Source organism: Colias eurytheme, chromosome 20 (assembly GCF_061535395.1).
Source record: "Colias eurytheme isolate Ceu_HAF_F1 chromosome 20, ilColEury1 Martin Lab GWU primary, whole genome shotgun sequence".
Taxonomy (NCBI): Eukaryota; Metazoa; Arthropoda; class Insecta; order Lepidoptera; family Pieridae; genus Colias; species Colias eurytheme.
This window is the reverse complement of record NC_142999.1, coordinates 3,941,029-3,955,072: the sequence shown is the minus strand read 5'-3', so window position 1 is coordinate 3,955,072 and position 14,044 is coordinate 3,941,029. Positions and strand designations below refer to the sequence as shown.

The 14,044-nt window shown below is 32.8% G+C and overlaps 1 protein-coding gene across 1 annotated transcript in view; it reads left to right on the top strand.

The window, feature by feature from the left end:
- Window positions 1-12,865, top strand: part of shg (DE-cadherin) — a 171,342-nt gene extending 158,477 nt beyond the window's left edge. Inside the window, exons 19-24 of the mRNA XM_090113456.1 lie at window positions 4,490-4,714; window positions 5,198-5,328; window positions 6,194-6,329; window positions 6,803-7,003; window positions 7,605-7,760; window positions 9,451-12,865. Of these exons, the coding sequence (XP_089969582.1) occupies window positions 4,490-4,714; window positions 5,198-5,328; window positions 6,194-6,329; window positions 6,803-7,003; window positions 7,605-7,760; window positions 9,451-9,572 (971 nt within the window). The 3' untranslated portion in view covers window positions 9,573-12,865. The remainder of the gene's footprint in view (window positions 1-4,489; window positions 4,715-5,197; window positions 5,329-6,193; window positions 6,330-6,802; window positions 7,004-7,604; window positions 7,761-9,450) is intronic.
- Window positions 12,866-14,044: the final 1,179 nt, after the last annotated feature.

The following is a 14,044-nucleotide window of genomic DNA, read 5'->3' as shown; positions in this document are numbered from 1 at the left end:
TGTATATATTCTTGATGATAACAGAATTATTATATTTTAAATTTCGCGTGATTTCAAACAAATATCAAATGTGACAACGTGTGAAAATTTGAAAGCTTTAGTCAATTGAAAAAATAATGTTACACTGCAATATGTTATAATGCCTATAACTTCCTTGAAAAGTAATTATACATAGTGGCTTTCTGTGTTATAACTTTTTTTATTGTTCTACGTGACGTGATAAAGTTTATGACGTCACGTGCACCATGGAACGTTCTGGAGTTTTCGCAATGTACTTGATAAAATGTTTACATAAACAAAATAACAAAATATTCAATCAGTAATTTAATATAAATTCGGGGTATATTTATGCAATAGTTATACTGTAAATTTCAGAATTAATTAAATATACTCGTATACCATTATTTTAAACGGTTTCAGACACATACACGATAAATGAAGAAGGTACAACTCAGTCGATGTATATTATTATTTTTAATAATAACATTTTTTAAATAAGTTATGGAAGACAAAAAAAAAACCTATTACTAAGTTGCAATACAACAGATAATTCAGAAAACCTAGTTCACTCAGTCGACATTACCATCTTTAATACCGTGCAGCTTTGTCCGAAAATTTTACATTTAACATTAATTACAAAGTTTAATCTCCGCTAAAGTTTGCAACACAAAATTCGGCTATTGGCAACCCAGTTAGCCCAACGCAGTATTAACTAAAGTGACTAAAACCAACTTAACAATGTTGCTAACAATGAATATGTACGATTGTTACGACTTGAGTAATGGCTCTACGGCTCTTTAATACTAGATTTACTATTACACTGTAATAAAAACTTGTCACGTAAAACTCTGATTTTAGTACATGTTATTTCATTTTGGTTGCCATTTTTAGAGCCAAACATCGATACACTTTTTCTCATTCGAAAAAATTTCTTTGAACTATTTGCGTGTAGAAATAAAACAAAATTCGAAGTTCGAAAGTTTATCGTGTCTCTTGCAAACTTTTAATTTGTGAATTACAAAGTTAAATATACACAAATGTATCTGACAGAATGACATCTATTTCAGGAACGCACTTGTCTAATTTTATCCTCGACTTAATTAACATTTGTGTTTGGTATCTTTTCAATTCTTTGAAATTTCAAATCTACTCTTAAGGCAACAACCACAACTTATATTTTACAAATTAGATTTCCACCCGCGGCTTCGTCCGCTTTGTCTTACACCTAATAAACTATATACTAAAACCTTCCTCTTGATTCACTCTATCTTTTCAAAACAGCATCAAAATCCGTTATTTAGTTTTATAGATGCCAACTATACATACATACAGACGAAGCGACTTTGCTTTTTACTACATACTGATTATATCAACCATCTCATTATTTGCCATATACAGAAAGTTTAAACGAAGGGCCATAAAAACGTAATAAACCTCGGACACACTTCTTACATAGACTCCGCTGCTAGTCGCATGGAGTAATGATTTTTTAATGATTCCGTAATGACTGACAGTCAGGTTATGATTTACGAGCAATCGCGTGATATTCCCTAGTAAATACATTATCACGTCTGTTATTTACGACGTTAAGTAATATCAAATTCTCGACCTTTATCATTACAAGGCATTGTATTTGTATCTGACATCTACGTGCGCTATACAAGGCGCGCACGCAATCTATAATTATTAAACGTTTTAATACAAAAATCAATTTATTATCATTTGTTCCATGGTTGAACCACTGCGTTTTAATAAAACTATGGTTTGAATTACTACATAATACGTTAACATTTTTCCTTTCAAAGCTAGCTACATTTACATTAATTACATTTCAAAACTGATAAGGGCAAGTAGAAGTATAGGAATTTATCGATGTGTTTTATTTCGTCCGTGCAATCATTACCTAATACATAAATTTGTACGATTGTTACGACTTGAGAAAATAATAATCATTTAGTTCCATAAAATTACCACATAATTGAATATGTGGTCTGTATTCTATTGTTATAAATATTATTAACTAGATTTCCGCCCGCGGCTTCGCCCGCATTTTCAAAGGAAAACCCGCATAGTTCCCGTTCCCGTGGGATTTCCGGGATAAAACCTATCCTATGTGTTAATCCAAGTTACCCTCTATATGTGTGCTAAATTTCATTGTAATTGGTTCAGTAGTTTTTACGTGAAAGAGTAACAAACATCCATACATCCATACATCCATACAAACTTTCGCCTTTATAATAGTATTATTAATTTTATTCATAATTTATATCATGTAATTAATAATATTTCACGTCAATATAATCTATATATTATAAAAATGAAACCCGTTTCGCGTTGTCACGGTATCACGCGTGAATGGGTGGACCGATTTCGATAATTCTTTTTTTATTATATTCCTTGAAGTACGAGGATGGTTCTTATGTAGAGAAAACGTAAATATGTACCACGGGCGAAGCCAGGGCGGACCGCTAGTAAGTAATATAAATTACAAATTATCAATTCATCTATATTTATTTAAATATGTATAACTAATGTTTGTTTGAATACTTTTACCTTCTACTTGGTGGAAAGATAAAATCGGCAAACAATTAATTCTCCCCGGCGGCAAAACATTTTCTTACCCGTCTTGACACATTGAAATTTAATTATTTAAGGAACTTTGTTTGGGTGCTTTAATTATCACAAATTTGCTACGTTTTCGTATTATTTTACCTTTTAGTTTATATTAGAATAATGAACAATACTCCTAAGTATTAATTAGTATATTTAAATGTAAGTATTAACGTTGAAATGTATAAGATAAAGCTTTGAATTTATGTACATCAAATACTCATTCAATCTTGTATTTTATAACTAGCATTCCGCTCGCGGCTTCGCCCGCTTTTTCTAAAACCAAATAAATGGGATACTAAAACCTTTCTCGAGAATAACTCTCTCTATTAAAAAAAAACTGCATCAAAATCCGTTGCGTGGTTTTAAAGATTTAACTACTTTGTTTTATACTATGTAGTGATGATAAACAAAATGATCAAGCTCAAACAAATTGTTTATTATGTATTACATTTTTTATTATTTGGTACAGAATGTTCACGCATAAAAATATTTCCTTAAACATGCGTACCCCGCTTGAATTTCAGCCCAATATTGAGGTTATTCGCACACTGTGTACATAACAGCACTTGTCTGGTGTTATAAGCTTGCAGCTAATTGGAACACCATTAACTTCATAACATCCCGCAAAGTGTAACGCTACCATGATGTAATTGCATGCGTTTGTATACATCAAGTTTTCTAGTGTCTAGTTTACGTGTTGGTGTTTGGTGTAAGTTTGATATGGGATGGGACCATTGAGGTATTATTACATGGGACTAGATTTATGGTATTGTAGGTATTTTTGCGATTTATTTGAATTAGCTTTTCATTCCTTAGATAAATTTTATATTATTTTAATCTGATCGGGTTTATTCCTGTAAAATATTCAGTCACACAATTATTTTGTACTAGCGGTCTGCCCCGGCTTCGCCCGTGGTACATATTTCGCAATAAAAGGTAGCCTATGTTCTTTCGCATTTATAATATTAGTTGGGATTTTATTCCAAATAATGTTAACCACCACCATGTTTATGATTACTTCGGATCAGTTGCTAAAAGTGACGACATTTAAATTAAGTGAAACAAACTGAAGATGCATTTTATGAATAAAATTTGTTGCCTTTTACGTACAGTTAATGACATAGCAAAAATAAATACAGACACTTGAATATTAACATACCAAGGGAATAGCAACAATATCTTGTTACACTATGTTTTATTCAAATAACTAGCAAAATATTTAAAAGCAAACATGACTCTGTAAAGCTAGTTTCCAGGAACTAGTATTTGAAATGCTGCCTGTATAAATTTGTAAGTTTTACCATCGCATTTGTTATGCAAACAAGCCAATGTATCTTTTTTGGTCAAAATCTTTTTCTGCCATATGTTTATGTTATTCGTTGTCCAATCCATGAATATTAAAGCGTAGGTTTTGCAGTCCCTTATCTAGGGGATACACAGGTTATAAATATAGATATAGTGAGTTTTAGTTTATGCTAAATATATTTCTAAAGAGTAGCATTTTGGCTTCGTGAAGAAGGAGATTAATTTATCATATTCGATAAGTGGATCAGGATGATGACATGGATGGATGGAGACATGTAAATATTATTGATTTAATATACAGATAAAAACCAGATTATTCAAAAAGTTTATGGGTAAATTCGTGTAAAAATTAATACTAAAGGTTTTATCAGAGCTTGTAAAAGCATCGAAAAAAACTCACGTGCATTACTAAAGATGAAAAATTCAGTGGAACCTTTATTCACCCTTTTTTACTATCGGCACATGTAATATGTAAAAAAATAAATTCAGTGGACCCTTTATTCACACATTTTTAATTATCGGTAAATGTAAAATGTAAAAAAAATATTGTGATTGTAATTCTTTGTTTCAGATTTCATGTCTCTAGAATTGGTTGATGGATACCCCGTTTTGCTGATCAACTACGGCTCAGGAACAACGAAGTTAAACAATAGCGTGGTGTTTGTTGCTGATGGGAAACCACATCTGATAGAAATTGATCTGATGAAGAGTTCCATAGAAATGTTCGTGGATAGATGTAAACTGTCCACTTGTATGAGCCTAGGTGCTCCCACTGGGCCGAGAGAAATTTTAAATGGTGAGTTATGAGAATACTAGCAAAAAAATTGAAATAATTTAGTGGATTTTTAACAAAAATGTACGTATGAATTTGGAGAAAATTTTTTAGTCAGTGTGCAATAATATTTTCCGTGGGATTTACCGGAAATATAACAAGTGAATACTATTATAAAACTCATAATTTTAGTTTTGAATTTTATCGAGCACATTCCATATTTTATTGAAAAATAATTTGAAAGTAGTTTTAACCTGAACAATGTTTTGTTTAACATTTGTGAAATATTTCAATCACACACATTACTGTTTTACATTTTCTGCACGTTAACATACCCAAAAATTACATAAATAACACAATATTTCTCATATATATTACTTTTCTATGTGGTACATATTTTACCAAAATTTTGCTTTTTCCAAATATTCACCTGTCAACAATAAATACTAGTTTCATACACATTTCATACACCAATTATTATATATTCTAACCTAAAAAATATTACAGTAAACGCGCCTTTACAACTGGGCGGTGTGAGTGTGGACCTGGACGAACTTGCACATTCCTTTGGTTGGAAACACGTCCCCACCAGCCAACATTTCATGGGCTGCATCAGTAACTTCACTTATAACGATTATGTGAGTATTTTTTTTTTTCTATAATTATCTTCGATTCTTTTGGTATCCTAAAAAATTCGTCAATTTGCTCGGTGTTTAAAATTCGATTCATAATTTCAAAAACACTAACTGAGCAGTGCAGAATTTTTTATACGAAAAAATATTTCATTTTTTATTTGATGGATGTAATTAAAGGTAATAGTATCTAATCTATAGTAATAAATAATTGATTTGAAATTTAATAATGCTTTCCTACTGTTATAATATAGGCACTGATGAATAAAAATAGTTTAGTTTCATCGAAATATTATATTCGCGAAAAAATTTATATTCTCACAATAATTAGATTATAAATAGAAATCTAATCTTATCATTCCCCGAAAAATTAGGGAAACTTGATAACTCTTTAATATTAATGAATAAATCGAAAAATCTACAAAAGAAAGGCTTCAAATATAAGATTACGTGCCTTTTTAATTTTAATCACGTCTTGTCTTATGGATTCATATAATAATATAATAGTACGGTGTCTCATATATAGTTTTTTTTTATATATTTATTTCTATATTCGGTGATAGTTATGGTAAAAAAGTGAGTTTAAACCTGTTCTCACCACTCTCTCCCACTCTATTCACCACTCTCTCGGAGTATTGACTCCCACTCAAGAGTATTAAATGCGTAAGCGAATCGTAAAATACAGCATTATATTTCCAAGGACAATAACGAAAAGCCTTGTTCTACAAAATGTCTACCACCATACAGTTTTTTCACGTATAACTAAAAAAAATTACCTTAAAATACATGAAATGAATCTGTTTCATATAAGAGAAGATAATAATGAGTTCAGGTACAATGTTTTTATTGATAAATAAATCTTTTTGTATAGATGTACAACCTGGGCAGGCCATCGGTAGAACAAAACGCGGACCCGGGCTGTCAGAAGAGCGTCTTCACGGCGGTCACCTTTGGGATCGACACTAACTTCCTCGTGGCTATACTTGTGTGCATCGCTATATTAGTCAGTAAGTAAATTGGCTGTTTTTCCTTAATATTAAGTTAGGCGTAATGTTTTTGATCAAAAGATTAGTAACCTATGAGCATCCGAATTTTTATATGGATGTTTTCCTTAAATAGTTCTTAAGCTAATTGTTTATTTTTTGTGTTCATTAAGGGGAAATTATTATAAAATATGTCTTCTAAAACAGAGAAGAGAACAGAGAGAAATTTCCATTTTTTTTGGGTAAAAGTAGCTAAAAAGCTACACTTGAATCACGAGTTGATTTTTGTTTTGAATAAATATTGAAAACTTGACTTCATTCTTGCTTAAACTACGTAATACATATTCTAATGCATGAATATGCTATTTTTACACAATTGATTACTCTTGAGAAATAATTTTAAATATATTCCATGATCTTAAACATCACAATTAATAAGCCCTTATGGTCAAATATTCCACATGAATTTCCTAAATAACCTTACCCCTTTCTTTCAGTACTCCTCCTAGCGGTAGTAGTCCACAGACGTCGGGCAGATGCCTGGGCAGAAAAGGAACTAGATGACATTAGAGAGAACATCATCGCATACGAAGATGAGGGTGGTGGTGAGGGTGATGCTGGTTATGACCTGCATGTGCTGCGGCAGATGTATGATGGACCACCCCCAGAGACTGATGTCGCGTTTTTACAAGCGCCTGGTGAGTTCTCGAACATTCTAAAACACGATTGTGTTACATATCAATTGGGGTCAGATGAATGACAGACATGTTCTTTCGCCTGCAGTCAGCGCCTGCTTAATTCTCAAATATTCTAGAACAGTGTAGTATATGACATGCATGTACTGCGGCAGATGTATTATGGACCACGCGTCGCGTCGTCCACAGATGTCGCGTTTTTACAAGCGCCTGGTGAGTTTCCAACGTTCTAGAATGTTCTAGAAGGTTCTAAAACGTGATTGCGATATGATCGGCATGTGTGGATTTATGACGGACCGCCAGACACTGATGTCGCGTTCCTGAAAGAGTGTGTTGTCGAACGTTCTAGAACATTCTAATAGTATAGAATACGCAGATTGGTTTATGTGATGTGTATTGATTCTTCTTTAGACCATAGTTAAGTGTTTCTATATCAACTTTGGAAGCACTCCGGTTTTCCAGAGTACCTACTATATAATATTGCACAATTTACCCTTCCTAACGCTATTAAAAATGGGAAATTTGATACGTCCACGGTATTTTGTATCTGGCAAAATTTTCCAGAATTTAAAAACAATTTACTTAACATATTTTCTGTTCCTAGGTGTAGTAGGCGCAGCTCCAGATATATCCGGGTTCCTAGACGACAAGAAGTCAGTATTAGACCGCGATCCGGAGATCACGCCGTACGACGACGTGCGACACTATGCGTATGAAGGTGATGGGAATACTAGTGGATCCCTGTCTTCGCTTGCTAGCTGTGAGTATCTGTTTAGGGATATTATTGGTCTTAATTAGAAAATATTGAAATATAAAATTACTCATACGAGGTAGAATTTACTTACTAAATACCAGGGAAATAGCTCTATGGATATACCTAATATTTTAAAATAGCTCTGAGCTGAAAACAACTAGGTACTGTATTAATGCTTCAAATAGCTAATTGATTGATTAATTTTAATATTTGAAGTAACTAAACTAATTTACCTGCAGACGCATTGGTCACTACTTTGTCTGTACTGTATAATAGTTTTGATATATTTGGCATTGATCTCCAATAAAAACGTCATTTCAATATATTATGCCACTTAAAACCATTTGGTTAAATGTGTAACATGTTATATCGGACATACTAATTCTGACCAAAAACTGGACCACCTTACGAACATACTTTTCCCGTATCAAAGTCCGCACTTTACCCCACACAAGCTAACGCAGCCTCAATGCTGTAGGTGTCACTTACTTTGGCCCACCGCCCGGTGCACATGCCAAAATCGATTTATGTAAGTGTTTAAACAGTGTTGGCACGACTCAGACTTATTTCACACACTCGGCAGCCGAGGTTTTTGGGGAATTAAACAGTGTGCTAATTAACTTTGGGAATATCTCTTTAGCTTAAATATACGCTGCAAAAAGTCGGAATTAATGTCTAAATTTTTTCCTAAGCTTAGTAAAAACTTGACTAAATTTAGGAAAATGTTTAGATTTAGAGTCCCTGACCTAAAATGATATTCATGATATTTAAATGTAGAACAAATCGAGAAAAACATATCGAGCGAAGCCAAATTGAAACAGCGAGTATTTGAAAACTCGGAGTGACTTTTAAACTTTTTATTAACTACTTCTCAATCATTACTGTAATTGCCGCCATGTTTCAACTGCGTTCGCATCGCTACGATTTAATGAGCCGCATGACGCGCAATACGTAACGAATAATTGAGTTTATTTCCCCTGTTTAAAATACATTTTGATGGTGGCCGCGCAACGTTCACGGATGATCAATGTAAATACACTATCCCTTTGTGGAAATACGTCAATCTTATTTACGTTGAAATATAGACATGTTCATATTTGAGCTGTTTGAAATCGCATGCACGATTGTAGCACTTGATTAGCTGGCGTATCATAAATTTATGGTAGTGATAATATCGTGCTATTTGCAGAAACTTGGAGGTTATAATTTATGACTTTAATCAAGTTAATTGTGTGGTCGATGTTGTGAATTAAGATAAATTAAATAAAGCTTTTTAGTGGCACTACATATTTTTACATCATATTGAAACTATTTGTCGTAACTCACAATTTATATTATTCTCTTTGCTTATATTATATACCTAGTAGTATATAATGTGTCACATTTACAGTTACAATTGTATTTAAATGTTAGGCCGCCTATCCATCTGCAAGAAAACTTCCGCAAGAAATGTCCGACAGTCTGTCCGACAGCAACTTGCAAGTCTACTTGCAAGTGGAAACGCGGAATTAATAATTTAAATAGCTTTCACTCCTACGCAACCTCTTATCCATATGAAGTTAACATGACATTGATAACATTGCGTTATTTCAGGAAACAAAGTGTCCTTTATAATTAGAACTTGTTTTTATTTATATTTATTTCCAAATCTGCTATACATTTAGGGTGCTTTACTAAAATAACCTCTTCTCCACAGGCACGGACGACGAAGACCTAAAATTCAACTACCTATCCACCTTCGGGCCGCGTTTCCGCAAACTGGCCGACATGTACGGCGACTCGGACGACGAGCGGCCGCACGAAGAGTCCTGGTGCTAGCAGCGCGCTTGGCTCGTGTAGCCACTATACGTCACATTCCTGTAGACACTTAGTGACATGCGAAACCATGTTAAACCGTGTGAAACCGTGTGAACCTTGGTGAAACCGTGTGAAACCGTGCGAAACTTGGTGAAACCGTGTGAAACCGTGCGAGATCGTGTGAAAACGTGCGAAACCGTGCGAAACCATGTGAAACCTTGTGACACTGACTGTAACGCGTTAGATCGTGCCTATGCCGTGTATGTGACCCCACCGGATGAAGTGTGATATCGTCACATGCTGTTCACCTTACGGTGGGCAGATGGAAAAATGCTGCATAAATCAATAACATGCGGGTTTTTATTTAGACGGAACAATGTAAACAAGCTTACTGTACGTTTTAAGGATAGTGCAAATTTTATTAAAATATATCGTAGTGTATTTTCAGCGTGTCTATCCACACCCTTCGTCAGTCGCTTATAAGAAATTGCAGGTAAATTTAACCAATCGCCGGTACCTATTCCTAGTGAATAATATTTTGTTGGACGCGGCATTTTATGTGGCATTTTTCGAAAGCAAATGTTAATATGTTTTAAGAAATGACTGATTTGTATCGTTGTTTAGGCATCGTTGTAGATACGCCTAAATTATTTCTTGTATGTAATTTTTATATATAAAAAATAAGGACATTACTTCTAACTACGCTAACGTTAAGGATACTGTATGTACTGCAATTTTTTGTATGGTTGTAAATTATTCGGAAAAACGTAGTTCTTGTAGAGTATTATTGTTTAGCAGCATTTATGACAGATAGCAGTATGAATTAATTATTAAGTGCCATTTTTTTTCGATTATATGTATTGAATCGTAAAATTTCCTATCACTTTTGATTCATTTTAGAAAAATTATTGCCAAAAATTGGTTAAACTCCCGCCCATTTCGTGGTTGATTTGTTTAAACTTTAGTTTTAAGTTTTTTTTTTTACTTTTTTATGTTAATGACTTTGTCAAGCGTTGTTTATACAATTGATTTGTAACGATATCGTCCAATTATTGATATGGTGCATTTGAAATAAAAGTTTTAAATTGAAATTTTAGTTTCTTGTTAACGGACCTTCACGATTAGTGTTCATGTTTCGAGAGACACAAAATTATGAAACAACACAATATAGATTTAGTATTCCACATTAGGACTAATTGTAAATATGTATATTGCATTCTTGTTCTTACTTATGTATAAGTAATTTTTATATGACTAATGTAAGGCGATTGTACAAGGTGTCTTATTATTATGCATATCAACGAATTGTATGAACTAACCGTAGTCTTATATCCCTACATTATAAACATCTCTTGGTGTCTATGATATCCATTACCATAAATATACGTGAAATACGTTTAACATTGTGTTATTCATCTTAACCTTTAATACATATGAATAAAACACATTTCATCCACGTATTATTTTATTTTTATAAGACAAAGCTTGCTTGACGAAACTGCTAATAGTCGAATCATTTTCTACATTTATTTAACCGAAGCCCGACTTTAATCTTTATACAAGACGTTGGTACAGAAAATATAGTTCCTTCGTTAAATAGAAAAATCATCCGAGTCGAGGCAAACCTACTTCTTATAGACTTTTACTCGCTGGCAGCTGTATTTACGCCTCTAATTAAACATTTGGGTCATAGCTTTGCGCCATTAATCTTTTTGATTTATTATGTCCACAAAGACTCGTATGGGCTCTAACAGCCATAAGTATTATTAAGCACTAATTAACACGTCCATGAGCTTCATTTATTTTAAATCCCATCTAGGTTTTCACTAATCAAACATTTTCCAGTGATTGTTTCCAATATTTATCTAGAAAATGTTGTAGCGTTGTTATGTTTATTATGATTTGTTGTTCGTAATATGATTTACGTTTTATAATTTTAGCGAATTTGGCGCCTAATTTGACATTGACAGCTTGAAATGTCATAGACATTATTTTTACACTGTAGTAAAAACGATCTCGTATGTCAACTTACGTACCATAAATTATTATATTTTAATTTTTTACTTAGTTCTTAGTAATAACTAAGGCAGCTTCTTTTGTATTTTTATTAGTATCCAATATTTTGCGTACAAATAGTTTAAGTATCAAATTTTCAAGCGAGAGCCGTTTGTAGTTTAAGTAAGTATAAGTAAGTGTTTCTAATTTCTACATTCCATAAAGAGCAAATTCATTACTGTTGATGTATTTTACAGTTTACTAATATTAATATCGGATCAATTATTCGTACTTAGAAGCCGATGGTATGTGTACAATTACACAATCGTTATTGTGATGAAAACCACTGCCATGAGAATTTTTAGAATAAATTGTAATACTTTATGATCTCTTATAATGTTTAATTATATCAAAAAGTATTTTTTTAAAACTAACGGCCTCACTTTTTGATTATTTTAATCCATTATTTTTATGATAAAGGGCCTATAATTTCTTCTTTTTTTTTCTAATAGTCCAGTTGAACTAAATAAATAACAAATATGAGATCATAGAGTATAAACGTAATGATTTAAGTGAAGTACCTAAGTGTGTTTGTATTTTAAGTCTATGCGATTGCGTGTTGATGTATTGTCTATGAAACATTTACAATAAGTATATTATGCAGTAATTTGTACATAATTATTGCGAATGTAGATAGAATCAATTGTTTTTGGTTACACGGATGTATTTATATTAGCTTTAAATTTGTAAGTAGCAACATTGCCTTTACCTATTGTACTCTTGGATAATAATAGTTTTTTAGATGATTTTTGCGAAGTTCCAAGCATTTGATAGTCATAAATATTCACTCCGCAAATCTTGCTTTGTGCGCGACGAGCCGAGAGGTCGGGACTCGAGATGTTAGCGTGATTCTTTGTGAGATTGTTATGAAAATTAGACTTTTAAAGCGGAGTTTTTGAATTGGTTAGGTTTTCCACGTATTATTTTTACTAAAATTTAGCACTGCAATAATTTTTGTTAACGTAGATAGGTAATATTTATACTACATTATCTATGAATTAAAAATGGTAGGTACGAGTCGTACGACTCTCATAATCTGTGTAATCAAAAGCAAAACGAACAGATGGGATCGAATGTGTGTAAAAGCAAGCCTGTAAAAGAAAGAAGTATTTAATGCGTAGGTTTAAACAGAAAGATGAGTCCGACTGAAGATTGTCATATTAATTATATAAATTAGCGTAAGGACCTATAATTTTTAAATTGTTTATATAGAAATAAAAATATTCAATTCAGCATTGAAATAAAGTGATGATATTGAATTTTGTTTTTATTTATCGCCTACCTCAAATAAACAGTTAAACTGTTCTCATTATAGAAATAACGCGCGACGGAGCGCGGGCAATTATTTTATCTGTGACTAAAATATGAAAATTAACTTTATATTTGAGCAACAATAGTATAGTTTGGTCCCGAATCGCGACGGTAGCACAATGCAATAGCGTAAATGGGTAAACCGCACAACAAAACTGAAATTTGAGTAAACTAAGTAGTTTGGAAGCAACGACCCTAAAGTTTATGGCATTACAGCCAGCGGCCAGCGTTGAAATATTGTCAGTTTAGTCTGTTAAAACAATATAAGCATTTGATTTGAAATGGGTTGTTGGAAATTCTAAAATCGTTTATTTTGAACTCGGTAGCTATAAATTTTAGAAACATGGTTTAATTAATTGACTATAATCTATTTCTAGTAATACGTGAATATCATTTAAATGTACATTATATTTTGTAGATTTCAATGCTAAAAAGTTATCGAGTTAGTCGAATCCGTAATAATTATAAAAAGAACGATATCCATCACCCATTAAGCACTTAAATATTAATTTTATTCCATTTCACAATAATTGATTTATTTCGTTAAAACTTTACCTTGTTGTATTTCGATGATGATGCTATGAAGAATGGAAAATAAATTTAAAGCAATGTTTCTATTTTATCGGAATTGCACGCGTTGCCTGTACCTACTCTGTAAAAACTGCTGAACAGATATAGATGCAACGCTCCTATAACTCTTTGATTAAAATTGACAAAGACTTGCCTGTACAGAACATCCAGGAATGTAACTAAATCTTTTGGCAGAGGGCAGTGGCATAGGTGAAAAGAAGACGCAGTAAGGAAAAGTCAGACGGAGTCCGACATCTACCCCAGGGGTAAGTTATGTAACATATCCTTAAGGGGTAGTATATGTTACATAACTTAAATCTGGTACAATATTCAGCCCTCCTAGTCAAGTGGCTTTCTGTTAGCGTAGCGTTCAATAGAATAGACTACGAATGTATGAGATTGACGTAACCTGTAGATACGTTTATCTACAGCCTATTAGTCGTAGTCTATTCTATTGAACGCTACGCTAACAGGAAGCCACTTGACTAGGGGGGCAAGTTCATTGACCAATGGGGTCGTCACATATTGTTGTCCAATAACAAAATAACTCAACGCGT